General features: G+C 37.9%; 1 protein-coding gene across 1 annotated transcript in view; it reads left to right on the top strand.

Annotated features, from left to right (window-relative positions):
* The first annotated feature begins 2,397 nt into the window (after positions 1-2,397).
* The window catches only part of fmn1 (formin 1), a 19,325-nt gene continuing 7,369 nt past the window's right edge, over positions 2,398-14,353 (top strand). Inside the window, 12 exon segments of the mRNA XM_035679042.1 lie at positions 2,398-4,532; positions 4,684-4,792; positions 7,057-7,118; positions 7,934-8,625; positions 9,446-9,553; positions 9,555-9,591; positions 9,940-10,027; positions 12,599-12,660; positions 12,748-12,836; positions 12,956-13,085; positions 13,211-13,357; positions 13,914-13,973. Coding sequence (XP_035534935.1) covers positions 3,030-4,532; positions 4,684-4,792; positions 7,057-7,118; positions 7,934-8,625; positions 9,446-9,553; positions 9,555-9,591; positions 9,940-10,027; positions 12,599-12,660; positions 12,748-12,836; positions 12,956-13,085; positions 13,211-13,357; positions 13,914-13,973 — 3,087 coding nt within the window. The 5' untranslated portion in view covers positions 2,398-3,029.

The following is a 14,353-nucleotide window of genomic DNA, read 5'->3' as shown; positions in this document are numbered from 1 at the left end:
TTGGGGCCATTGCTTCACGGCCCTGTTGATCCAGGCTCAATAAATAGCCTCATACAGTCACAGTATGTGACAAAGAGTTCCTTGTGGTTACATAACAGACAGGATTTAAAGCCACTCTGTAGGTGCATTGTATAAGAAAAGGTATCTGTATTAGCATGAAATGGTAGTTTACTGGGGTTTAAAGCTCTTAAGCTTTGCCTCTTCCCCTCTGTATACGTGTGTAGGTTGTCCTGGACTCAAGCTTGAGATGAATTACATTTGTTTTGAACATACTGTGACACGATTGTTTTCATACTAAGATAACACATTGCATGAGACATATAGACAGAAGGTGACATGTGATAATGATAACAAAATGCTTATTAAAACAGGATTAAAAAGTAGACATTAGGACAATAATGTTTGATTACAATAAAAAACAGCCTTCAACCAAACAACAATCTATAAACGATAGAGAATCGGTTCCAAAACCAAAACAAGTAGCAACATCTACAGAAATCATTACCAGCTTTGCAAATTAATGTCTCATAGAGCTGTGAACTTCCCAAACATATCCCATGCCAGCTATATGAGTAATGTTCTCTAAGGTGGAATGAACTTAAGAAAGGCAGAGGGACGTTAATGATTGCAGCAGAGACGATATTTAAGAATATGTGATATGAATAATGTGAGAAATAAGTAGGTAAGTTTAGGTCTGTAACCATTCAATTTTATACAGTCACACTACATTGTGATACTGTATAAAGAACATTTAGGCTCACGCTGTATTTCTGCAGCCTAATGCCTGATGAAGTCCGGTGTGTTTGTTCTGATTCTAATGCTATTTCACAGGATTATCTGAATTCATTCCTCTTACATAAACACAGCTCACATAAAGGCCACAGTGTCCCTCCCTGAGAATGCAAAAAACACTTTATTAGTATTCATATGATTTAGTGTAGCCAGTTAAGACGCAGGGTGCAGGCATGTCTCAGAGTGCAATAACTGTCTGAGAAAGTTGCACAGTGACATACAGTAAAAATATTATCACTCATGTGATCTGTCACTTACCTGCTGCTGCTGAGATAATGCAACATAAAAGCAAACAAGGGTGGAACCTGATAACTAAAAATAACCCAAACATGAACCAATGAAGAAGAAAGTTTAAGGTCCTACTTTGATTTTTTTTTATGCTGAGGAATGCAAAAGAAACAGTGGAAAGGGTTAGGGTTAGGGTTAGGAAAAAAAAAAGCTCCATGAAAGTGTATTAGTTTTCTCCCTCTTGTTTTTCTTTGTGACTTTGTATGTGTTTTTTGTCTGAGGAGAAGTGTTTTCACATGGTCTGTCTTTATATGCACATTTCAAATGTTGTATTATATTTAGTTTTTATGGTACACCACTTTATATACATATATACTGTATCATATAATCTGTGGACCCTTTTTTTAAATTAATTTAGTTTTATATTATTTTTCAGTTTGATTTATTTCCGTTTATTTCTCCTTTTTGTATTTCTCTCTTCAATTTCCGGTTCTCGGTTGTGATGCTGTTTGTACCCTTGTTTTGAGAATTTATTTACTTATTGATTATTTGGTTTGTAAGGTTTGTTTGATGGTTTGTTTTTAAATCGTTTGACATTTTTGGTCATTTATTACCACCTGATATTTCATTATTTTGTATTGATCTATGTTACTAACATGACTGTGACTCAGTTTATATTTTATATGTTACATCTTATTTTCAATTGGAACATTTTTGTGCCCATATTTTGACATTTTTTTAAAGCATCTATTGATTAGTTTTTTGTTTTGTTTGTCCTTTTTGTATTGATCTGTGACACAATTTTTACATTTGTTTTGAGCAGTCATTTCTTCTTTCTTACATCTCACTCTTGATTGTCTTGATTGAACTTTATTTTGAAAAGCTATTTATTTGTTTGTTTGTTTGTTTTTTTATTTTATGCACAAAAACATTTGTGGAGCAAGTTACATACATATTACATAATGCATTAAAAACATTGCAATTAACATTGTCACTAAACCAAATGCTTTTATTTTCACAACCAATAATCTGACAAAACTTCTCTATCTGTCCATAGTGTATGTTAGATTTAATGCGAGCTTGTACAATGTAGGTGGGGTTAGACCCGCTAAGACGCTCAGATTAGCCGGGTGTTGCTCCTGCAGGGGAGCTGAGAGACCCTGTCACTGTGGATTTACAGGCCAAACGTTTAACAAGTGATCTCTGGCAGTCCTATTTACCCTCCTTCTGCTCTGGGTGTGGTGTCTCTCCATCTGTTGTGGGTGGCTTCCTTTGCCTTACGGCTCACGGATCTGCCAGGGTGTTGTCAGAAACGGTGGCTGAAGTCACCATCTGCTTCCAATTACACTATGACAGTCTGCAGGACGGCATCCAAGATGCAGTAAACGGCTGCAGAAAGTATAGAGGAGCCAGAGGGACGGGGAGGCAGAACTTGGAAGCTAAAGCCACGACTTGGATCTGACTTTTAACTGTGGTTGAGCTGAGTCACTCTAGCCGGCAGAGCCATGGAGCCGGGCTTCACTTTTCCATTACTCTGTGGATTTCTCTCCTGTTATTGGTCACTTTGAGTGACTAACAGCTGCTTGCAGTTTTAGGTTTGGAAATTTAGTTCTCTGGTAAGACATGAAGGAGGTGTTGTAGCAGTGAAAGGATACATCTTTTTCTTTTCAACAAACTGGAGCGGAAACAGGTCGGATTTTTAGAAGTGGTGATATAACTTTATTGACTTTGTCGTATTTAATCATAGTAAGTGGAAGTTGCATGATCCTGGAACCACTTGCGCAAATTAGTGCATGCCACACAGATGCCTAAACACTAATTACACCTTCTTATCCTGCATTTTTCTGATGTAAGATAGCAGAATGCTGCACTTAAGTCTCAAATATGAGCTGTGTAAATGGTAACCACAATGTTGACGTTGTGGGAAAAGCTTTTCAAGAACTTTCTGCGCCCTCCATTCTGGATAACTTCACCACTTTCTTAATTTAACTTAATCTTTCTCCTGGAAAATGGAGGAGCAAAAAGCCATCCTAAAATGCTTCAGGACCCTTTCAGAGGAGGAAAATGAGGACATAATGCAAGGAGAGACTGAGCTGAGCTTCAATCTAAAGAAAAATGGGCATATACGTTTTGAAGATGCTCTGGAGAACAGTAGAGACTCTTTATCATATGTTATATGGCCTCATGACGGAGTAAAGATCACCTCTAACTCAGTGGGACATCTAACTAAGACAGAAGCAGGCAGTGACTCTGACATGACAGAGCAGGAGAGGAATGATGTCAACCTAACAGAGCAGCGAGTCTTTGCTGTAAATGGCTCAGAGAAACAGACCTTTGCAGCAAATCAAGAGCAGAATAAAATGCCAGACGAACACTGTGATCAAGTTAATGGCTGCAGCAATGAGGGTTGTCATGTATCACTGGATGAATGTGCCTTGAAGCAATCTCTGCAAGCAAAATGTCAACACATTTCAACCGACTGCACAAATACAAATTGTGAATGTGTTGCACCAATCAGCATTAAGCAGGATGACACTAAAGAGGCTGAACAGAGAATAAGGGAAGAGTATGAAAATGTTCACTGCCAAGAAGATTTTGTCACTTCCAGTTCGGATGTGGGATGTGAATCTGCGAAATCTGAAACCAAACATGTTGTGATAACTGTGACTCGGACAGGACCTGCAGTCGAGGAACAGGCCGAACCATTAGTAACACCAACATTGGAGCAAACTGGGGGCCCTTCCTGCTTCAAAAATGATGAGGAGGAGGAGAGAACAGGTGCAGAGGAGGACAATGAAGAAGAAGAGAAAAGAGATGTATTTCCAGACTCTTCTGCCCAACCCCACCTACCTCCCAGCCCAACATCACCAAATATTTTCATAACACCTGCAGCCACTAACCCTCCACCTGGATCCACCTTAACCAGAGCTACCTTCTCTCCGGGCTCCCCAACGGACAAGCAGGTCCAGCTCCCCGCCCTCTTCAGCGGACTGAGGGTCCTGAGGAAGGGGGTGGTCGGGCCAGAGCACGACACTGTGGCCCAGATCAAACCTTCATCTCAGGGAGCAAAGAGGGACATTTTCCCTGAGAAACAAGGGGATGCTAAAGTTCAGGGTAGTTTTCTGGACCAGATCTCCCAGTTCCTGAGCCGGGAGAAGAGAGAGAGAGATGAAAAGGAGGCGAAGAAGGAAATGGAGCCTGAGGGAGACCAGGACGACACCATAGAGAGCAATGTTGAAGAAAGTGAAGAGGGCGAGAGGAAAGGGCTTGAAACAGAGGAGGAAGCAGAGGTTTCATGTGAGTCTACAAAACCTTCTGTGTCTGGTGCAGAGGCAGCATTTGATGCCTTCAAAGCTTTTTTCACCCCAAAGCCACTGAAGAAGGACCCATCAGAAAAGGTGGACCTCGAGGCAGTGAGGAAGAAGATAAGAGCAGATAAAGATGTTCTGAGAGCACTTTTTGAGAGAACTTCCAATAAGACTCCAGAGAAGAAAGACTCACCTGATTGCAAAGTACGAATTGTGTATCAACATCAAGCACAGTTTTTATTTCTTACTTGTTGTTTGTAGAAAACTAGCATCACCAGAGTTAATATCCTAATACTGCCCTGTGTTTAAATATATACAAACTCTATTTATGATTGATTCTCTTTTTACCTTTTAGTCAGAAGCATCCACCCCGGGAGAGGGAGAAGAAAGGACTCCTGGTCGTCTACAAGCTGTCTGGCCGCCACTTAAGGAGGAAAAAGTTGGGCTGAAGTATACAGAAGCAGGTACCAAACACACATTGTACACACTTCTTCTCCCCAATGAAATAAACCCTAGTGTTTTGTTGACACTTGGTTTTCCAACCTTATTGATTGGGGTTCCACAGACTCCTCTACAGAATGTGTAATAATAATAATAGTAATAATATTGGAACAATTAATTATTCTTTTCTTCTAACCGTAATAAAATCCAATATGTATAATAAGTATTTAAGTGGTCACCCTTCTCTTATGTACAACCTTAGCTTGCACAGTTGATAAAGCTGACAAAATACAAAGATGAGCATCAAGTATTGTTCTCACACTGAGCAAGGAAATACTTGATGTTTTATATGCTTCATGTGATAGATAGATTATGAACAATGTTATAATCCTCTGTTTGCCAAAAGGTCATTTACAGACTAAGAAATTTACAGTATGTTATCCTACATAGTGACATTACTTATGTTTGGGGTCAATTAGACCTCAAAGAAATACAGAAATACAAATAGACTCATACTGCTGCGTAAAAGTGCTTACTGCTAACAACAATCACAGATAAAAAGATGAAGATCCATTATATTTAACCATGTTTTACAGTAGTAATATCTTATATTCTGTAGCTGACAAGTCAACATTTCCAAATCTGACAGAAATTAGGAAATGTCATGAAGTATCAAGCCAATAAAAGAGTGTTAAGTATATGTTTGGAGGTGTTAAAGAGGGCTATGATCTTCAGGAGGGCACAATAGGGAACAACAGGGTTAAAAACATGGGTTCAATTATGCTAGAATCACTGCCCTCAAATACATCACCCCCCTATAAAATGAAAAATAAAAATCCCCACAGATTCATCATGTTAAACCGTGAATATTCATGACAAATGTTGACCTGAGACAGTAGAGGGAGTAGAAGTGTTTGCTCTTTGATATCATGTGGCTCTATTGCTACTGTAAACACAACTCCACCCTGAGTGTGTCCACAGAAAACTAGTCTGTAAAGTACATGTGCTAATATGAAGGGATTTCTTTAGATTACACACTGGACTGTGGTGCCTTTAAATCCTTTGAAAAGGGTGTTTTTTATTACCAATGACACCTATTTTTTTGCCTTAAACAACTTGGTACACAATTTAAAATATAAAATGATCTTTGGTGCCACCTAGTGGTAGTATTGTGGCAGACAGCAATCCATGCTGGTACAAAAACTTAGACTTAATGACCCCTTTATTTGGTACATCTGTACAAGCTATTACAGTTCAACAGTATAGGCATCATAAAGTAGATTTTTAGGGCTGAGCTGTTGTATTGGATTGAATTAGATTGCACAGGTGTACCTAATAAAGTGTCCACTCAGTGTATATCTCTAGATAACTTGAAAGCAATGCAGTAATCACATAAAAATAAAACATTTAGTGACTTTAAATGAAGGTTAAATAAAAACAAGATCACTTTTCCTGTATTATTTCCAGTTATTCTGCTTCTAGCTAGAATTTGCTTTATTCACATGAAGGTCAAATGTCAAAACATTTTGAACTGTAATGAGTACTAGAAATCTTTAATCAATGATCTTTTATTTTAACTTGCATGAAACTACGTGGTACAAATAATCTGTCAGTCACAAAATGTTTTTAATAGACAATTTTTTTAAAGAAACACAGCTAATAGACGCATGCACATCTGCTTCCTTCGTTATTTCAATAGATAATGAATATTAAAAATGTCTACCTCTATTTTTCAGTAGGATTATTAAAGGCTGTTTGAGTTTGAGGAATGACATTGTGTGCACACACCCACCTTCCTGGAAATACACTTCCTGTAACCCTGCAACACTGTAAGGAAGGTGACAGTAAATACACTTTCTAAATGACCATTCAATAAGTTCAGTCATCCGTAACCAGATAAATGTTTGCTTACATAGTTTGTCCAAGATGCCAGCTAGAGCCGGTGAGCGTGTGGAGTCAGTCTCTACTGCCATCCTCTGGTAAAGTTTTGTAATGTTTTTGTGTTTGTCCTCGACAACTACCGTATCCTCAAACACCCCCCAGCCTCCTCCCGCGTGGTGGTATAACATAAATCTGATTTGTTATGCAAAATTAGTCACAGTTCTCAAGTGTCTCACGGTTGTTGTAAGTTGTTTGTCTTCAGCTTGTACCCAGCCACATCACTAATATACTCATCATGGAAAAGAAAGCGCTCTCGGGCAGCAAAGCTGTAATAATGAACATCTGTTGTGGTACAAGAAAGAACACAAAGCTATTGTAAAATGCTCTTTCTCGTGTTTCCTCTCAGAGCACCAGGCTGCTCTCTTGCAGCTGAAGAGAGAATGCAAAGAGGAGCTGGAGAAGTTACAGGTCAGTATGAAGGATGTAGTGATGGGTTGAACACTGGTGTGCTGCAAGGTGCCAAAGTTATATACTTAAAGGGACTTGTCTGACATTTTGGTATATACACTTACCTGCTTTTTTGCCGAGAGTTAGATGGGAAGATTGATGCCACTCTTATGTCTGCACAATATGAAACTGGAGCCAGCAAATAGTTAGCCCAGCTTAGTACAAAGACTAGAAACAGCTAGCCTCCAAACATAAATGTGTTGTTTTTATTAAACAAATGAGATATAAAAAGTTAATTTGTGAGCTTCAAAGGTGCAGGTAGTCAGATTTTATTATGTTTGGACAGAACCCGGGCTAACTGTTTCCCCCGTTTCTATCCTTTGTGCTAAGCTAAGCTAACTGCTAGCTTCGATTCTGAAAAATCTTAACATGCAAAAAATGTGATATGTGAATTTGTATATAGGAAAGCTTACAATTCACCATATATGGGAAATAAAGCTTCCCATAATAAGTGATTAATTATTTACTTGGGTTTAGATTAAGTTTTTCTGTCAAGAACATTCCTATTTTCCCTATAATTAAAACCAAATTAGAAGGTATTTCCAAGAAACTTCTTGGGAATTTTTATGAAAATGATACAGCATTACCTAAACAGTCTTTTCTTAAGGAGTCAGTTTTTATGAGATTCTAGAAATACCTTAAAAAACACATAATAAGTGATGATAAACAACAGATCACTAGAGATTTACAGTATTAAAGAGAAACAGATGCTAAAGTTCTGAAACTTGACTGTAATACTAATACACAAGCTTCAGTCTAACTGATACTATTTTCAGGAGGACTATGGTCAGGAACTCTCCAGACTGAGGGTGGAAAACGAGGACAATGTCGCCCGTCTGGAGTTCGCTCTGACTGAGCTGCAGGCCAAACTATCCCAGGTTGGAACTCGCCCTCGCGGTGAACTCAAAGATGTCGCTGTTTCAACGGGAGACGACTTTTTACACAAATCCTTCCGCACAGTCTGCATCCAGACAGACCGAGAGACATTTGTTAAGACTCCTGAGAATGGAGAAGGTACGGGGAGGTCCTGCACGAGCCCTCTGCAGCAGAGGGTGACCCCCAAAAAGCTGGACCTGGCTTCTATCAGCCTCAGCCTGGCTGGTCAGAGAGACGATACTTTGTCTTCCTCCTCATCTCTTGACCCTCTTCCTCCTCCTGGAGCCACGCCACCTCTATCAGAACAACCACCTGCTCCTTCTCAGACAACAGTACCAACCGAAACACACAATCTGCCTCCTCCCCCCCCTCCGCCATGTTTGTCTTCACCCCTAAACCACATGCAGCCATCAAATGGCCCTCCACCTCCACCTCCTCCTCCTCCTCCGTTCACACCAGGCTTAGCTCCCCCACCACCTCCTCCTCCAGGTGGCAGTCTCATGGCTGATAAACCTCCCAGGAAACCGGCAGTGGAGCCATCCCGACCCATGAAGCCTCTTTACTGGACCAGAATCCAGATCCAGGACAACAAGTAGGTTCATAAGAATGAGTGCATTTTTAAATTAGATTATATATCACATGATCTTAATTGAAATCAAACACTCATTTAATTAGATTTTAAGTTTAATTAAAACATTTTTTATCAATAAAATAAAATATAAAAAATTCTTTAATGTGTTTCCTAATTATTTCTTTATAATTCCATATATCTCCAAAAATTTTATTATATTAAAAAATACGTTTCAATCTTAAATTTATATATTTATGTATATTATTTATTTAAATTACTGTTCATTTATTCTATTCTTGTATTTTACATTTTATTATCAATTTTCTTCTCGTGTGTTGTGTTCATATCTGGCCATAAAAAGTGATTCTGATTATTAAATCAATTATTGTATAAATCAATATAGTAAAATTTATAAATCAACCAAGAAATTGTAAAATAATTAAATAGTTCATTAAAACTCAACTGAAATTAAATTATATTATGATCTAAAAACTGACATTTGAAAAAGTAAAAAATATATGTTATATATATATATAACTTATATTGTTTATAATTTTATTATTTTTTTTTTTTTATCTTTATTTTTTTTTTTTTTTTTTTTTTTTTTTTTTGTTTTTATATTTTTTTTTTTTATTTTTTTTTTTTTATTTTTTTTTTTTGTTTTTTTTTCCTTTGCTTGTGCCCCCTGACTGCAAAATCAAAGTTTAACATTAGGGTAATAATACAAGCGGAACTAAAATTATCGTTAACAAATTACTAAAATTAACTGAACTCTGGGTTAATAATGCTACATTATAGTATTTGAAAATATTATATTAAAATTCATGTTCTCTTCCCTCAGTAACGACACACACTGTGGAAATCTTAGAGGAACGCAAATTTAATCAATTACCAGCGAGTTTGAAGAGCTCTCTTCGCCAAAACCACCAACCGCAGACAAAAGGAAGCCTGTCAGAGGCTTATGGAAGAGAAAGCCAAGCCAAGAAGGTAACAGCAAAATGAATTGAACATCATGCAAGACACTCTTCATTTTTTGGGATTATTTGCAGTAGTAATTTGTCCATCTAGAGGGGTTGATGCCATTGATTAGCACTATGATTATAAATGTGCTAAAGAGCATTATAAATCCAGACTGAAGACACAATATAAATATAAAAAACAGACATTTAAATCAGCTGTGTGGCTAATACCTAATAACAATCTTCAAATAGTTTTGCTCCATGAATTTACAGCAATAAAACTCTCAACCAGTAAGTCACTAATGTCTCAGTGCAAGATAGTCCATTGTTACTGTGTGTTAGTGGTGTGTTGTGTGTGTGTGTGTGTGTGTGTCAGATCATTAAGCTGTTGGATGGGAAGCGATCTCAGGCCGTTGGCATCCTCATATCGAGCCTCCACCTGGAGATGAAAGATATACAACAAGGTGAGTTATATAGCTTTTCATTCATTTAGTTGTGTTGCTCAGAAACAGCTTGGGTCAAAGTTCAAATTTCCTGTCAGCTGCTGATGTTTCCTGCAACAGGAAATCCACTTGGATATCCATGTATAATATTCTAATATGATGCAGAACCTCGGATTTTAAAGGCTCTTGAGCCGCTCAATTTCAAGTTAATTTGTTGTTTTAGTTATAAAAAATATAGCAAAATTATATGTGTTTTTCTCAAGCTCAGATAAGTGTATGAGTGCATAAAAAACAGTCCAATAACAGCTAGTTAGAATTTATTATTTTACCTTTTCCACAATTATAATTTGTCAAAAGCAGTCCATAATTTTGGGGGTACTGTAGACTCTAGATAAATGTAGGAAACTACTCCAATCCATATATAAAATGTATATATGTCACATCAACCATATAGTTTAAATTAATCAATCAAATACTCAAAAGTATCTCTAGTACTATATCGCAGTGTAAACAAAGTTGGTTTATCACTGTGAATTGATATCACAATACTTTATTTGATGGTAGTTTTGAAAAAATGTGGGTCAGTATCAGTGGTGGAAAGTAACTAAGTACATTCATTTACTCAAATACTGTACAATTCTGAGGTACTTATACTTCAGTATTTAAATTGTATGCTACTTTTATCCTTTACTATATTTCAATGGGAAATATTGTACTTTTTTACTCCATTACAGAAGCTGGTACAGTATTAAAATTCTTCTTTCATGTTAATGTATCAGTAATAATATTACAACAGTATAACATATAATTATGTAATACTGACACAGTCCCTTTAGCATAGTGAGTACTTTTACTGTGATACTTAAAGTATACATTTCACTCATATGACTTTTCCTCAAGTAAGTTAGTAAAGGATCTGACAAATTCTTCCACCACTGGTCGGTATTGACATTGATTTTCAGGTTTTTCCTCCATATTTATACACATTTAGTGTTTCCTGCCAGATATTTATTCTTACTGTGGTGGAAAACCCACTGAAATAGCAATGATGAGAATGAGAATTACCATTAAAACCTCAGAGTGGGTGTAATCGAAGAAACATCATCAAGTCTTCTAATCATCATCACTAAACTAGCTGTATTTCTGCAACTTCATCTGTAAACATTCAGGTAACCGCAGTTCCCTGAACATCAAACTTGTTTAACTTTAACCCTGGCCTCACACTGAAGTTGCCCTGTATTTCACTCTGAATTTGAGCTGGTGAGGATTAAAGGCTAAAACACAACCACAATGTGAGCAAGCTAATCCAAAACTCCCCAAAATCAATAAAAATCAGAGGATGGACTTTTATCCCTCTTAGCATAGTTTCATGTTTCAGTCTTTTTTTTATTTAAAAACATCTGCAGCCCAAATAAAATCATCATTTCCTGTGCATTGGAAGATTTTCTGCATTACTATTGAGTTATGTAAGTTGTTGATCGATAGACAGAGGTAAAAGGGGCAGTTATGATGAAAATGTTCTTGAGTTTTGAACATGAGTCAAATACAGATCTCTTAACATAGCAGACACACACACAAGGGTGTAAGCACAGCTGTCCAATGGTTACCTCGGGTTACTAACATGACCTCTGTTCAACTGATAGTCCGACAGAAAGAGCCCCATGTGAACTCAGACTGATTGACCTTGTTCAACAGAGAGTTTGTGACCCTTTCACAATCAGCCAGCTAATTCACTGTTGTTGCTCTTTCTTCACAAACTGGTGGACATGTCTGCTAATAATCCATCTTCTTCCCACGAGGGAGAAGTCAAAGCCTCTTTAATTTCTCAGCCCAAAACAGGAAAACTGCCTTCTAGTCATATAACTGTCGTGGTGTCTGATACCATTTCTGTATTATTTTCAGTTGGATATACCTGTTGGCCATTTCTTCATTATTGTATTATTCATGCATAATTTCCCACCGTTTGGAGACATGTTCATGGCTAGGAATCTTGTCCATTGACCTTGATCAGATGGTCACACAGTTGTTCCTGCAATAAGTGATGAAGTCAGTTAAATCTAGTAAGCAATTCTTTATTTATGTTTCCCATGAGTTCTCTAACCTTTAGACAAGTTACTTGTCACGTCTCAAAATTTGATTATGTGGTATTTATGTAGCTATTTATGTATGAAATAAATTGGAAAGCTAATGAATCCCAGATTGTTGTGCCCCATTAAAGGGACACTTCACCCATTTGCATTAAGCTTTGTATCGTTAGAAACCCAGTCATATTTTTGAATGGTCGTGCACCATTCCCTCATTTTCCCTAGAGATGGGGAGAAATATGGGCATTTCAGTCTGGCACGGCTTCTGGGGCTTCCAATGATGTAAATAAGTCGGTGCCATTTTGCATCACTGAGAGCCAGGAAGCTCTCATTCTTTGTAGACGGGGGTGGAGACTACAAACACTCTTTTGCGTTCGGTCAAATAGGCCACCAACATGCGCGAATTTTATCTACATTTCGACTACATACGATAAAACCCAGCTTTCATAAAGATTAATGTTTCCACGAGTGAAGTGCTTCTTTAACCTCATTGTATCTCTGCTTTTAGCTGTACTGTCAGTGGACCACTGTGTGGTGGACTTGGAGACCATTGAAGCACTGTATGATAATGTAGGTATTGCAGAACCCTTTGCTACTATTTAACTACAAGTGCAATTGTACAATTATGAACCCCTTCTTTATATTTTATTGTGTCAGAGAGCACAACCAGAGGAACTGGAGACAATCAAGAAACACTACGAGACGTCGGAGGAAGAGGAAGTCAAACTGCTGGACAAACCCGAACAGTCAGTATCTCACCTGGTGGCAAAAATGTTTAGAGGGTATATTGTGTGTCAGCAGTGCTTTGAGGGACGGACAATATCATTACATTTGCTCTGTTACTGTTGATGTGGTTGTGCTCCAGGTTCCTGTATGAGCTGTCTCAGATCCCAGACTTTGCCGGCAGAGCTCACTGTATTATCTTCCAGTCGGCTTTCATTGAAGGGATCGGGTCCATCCAACGGAAGCTCAACACTGTCAATTCTGTCTGCGAGGTAGGAAACATGTTAAATGTTTAAATGTGATCAGATGGGTCAGATGTTAGATATTTTCAGTGATGATCTGAGGTGTTAGTACTTAAAACCATAAAGTTGATCCTGCGTGTGTTTTCTATTTTGAGGCTCTGCTGGAGAGCGATAGTGTGAGGGGAGTGGTGGGACTGGTGCTGGCTCTGGGGAACCACATGAATGGAGGCAGCAGGGTCAGAGGTCAGGCCGACGGCTTTGGCCTGGAGATTCTACCTAAACTGAAGGATGTGAAGAGCAGGGTAAGGCCTTGATAACTGTAGGAGGACTGTAGTGGCTGCCTTAGAGGTCACTTTATCCCTACCTGTCATTTTTCTTTAGTACTGCATAATTTACTCATAGTACATATAGTTTTCTTAGAGATGGAGAATCAGAAATAATTAGAAATAAAATGTGCTTCTATGAGTTGTGGTATTTATTGATGCACCAACACTACTTTATACTTTAAATCATCTTTCATTTACAGCTAAAAATGAGAACTTTACTGCCGTATCTTTGATTAATGTTCAGTTCAAATATCTTTTAGGAAAATATTAACTGTAAATCAAAAACCTGCAGAGGAAGTGGCAGAACATTTTTCAATTCAATTTTCAATCCAGCCTCAACAGCCCCTCCAGTCACAGGAGGCCAAACCCTGGGTCCATAAAGCACATTCTGCAAGCTTGTAAAGCTGAGAAATACATCTTATAAAGGGTTTTAAAGAAGGCACAGGGATATGACAGTGAGCTACTAGCCTGCGCACTAAGGTTTTACTTTTTACTGATGAGGTTTTCACACTTCTACTTTATTTCTTCTCAGGACAATCGTATCAGCCTGGTGGACTATGTGGTGTCATACTACTTGCACTATGTGGATAAGGTACAAGTTGCTCGGTTATTGACATACTGTTGTTACTTTGTATGCTTTACTCTACATGAAGCTGATGTATTTATATAGTTTCCCTGTAAGTAGTTGAATATAGTTGGTATTCATCAAGTTCATGGAGGAGAAATGGTTGAGTGTGCAAGGTGGGGAAAAGGTGGACAGTGATAGATTTGCAGCCTTTAGTAGTGCTTCATCAGAATCAAAAGGGATAAAGATATAAGGCGAATGCATACATAATCAACCTAGATTTAAAATTTGCTGGATGGAACAATAATGCATCTGAGGGTGAGAGTTGCCATAGTTAACTCACTGTTCTGCAGAGAGGCATATTGGATTTAAACTCTTTAGATGATTTATTGGCAGAAAAGGAATAT

Source organism: Morone saxatilis, unplaced genomic scaffold (assembly GCF_004916995.1).
Source record: "Morone saxatilis isolate NCDOM2014 unplaced genomic scaffold, NCSU_SB_2.0 Contig7, whole genome shotgun sequence".
Classification (NCBI taxonomy): domain Eukaryota; kingdom Metazoa; phylum Chordata; class Actinopteri; family Moronidae; genus Morone; species Morone saxatilis.
Note: the sequence above shows the minus strand (reverse complement) of the source record. Positions and strands in the feature narration are given on the sequence as shown.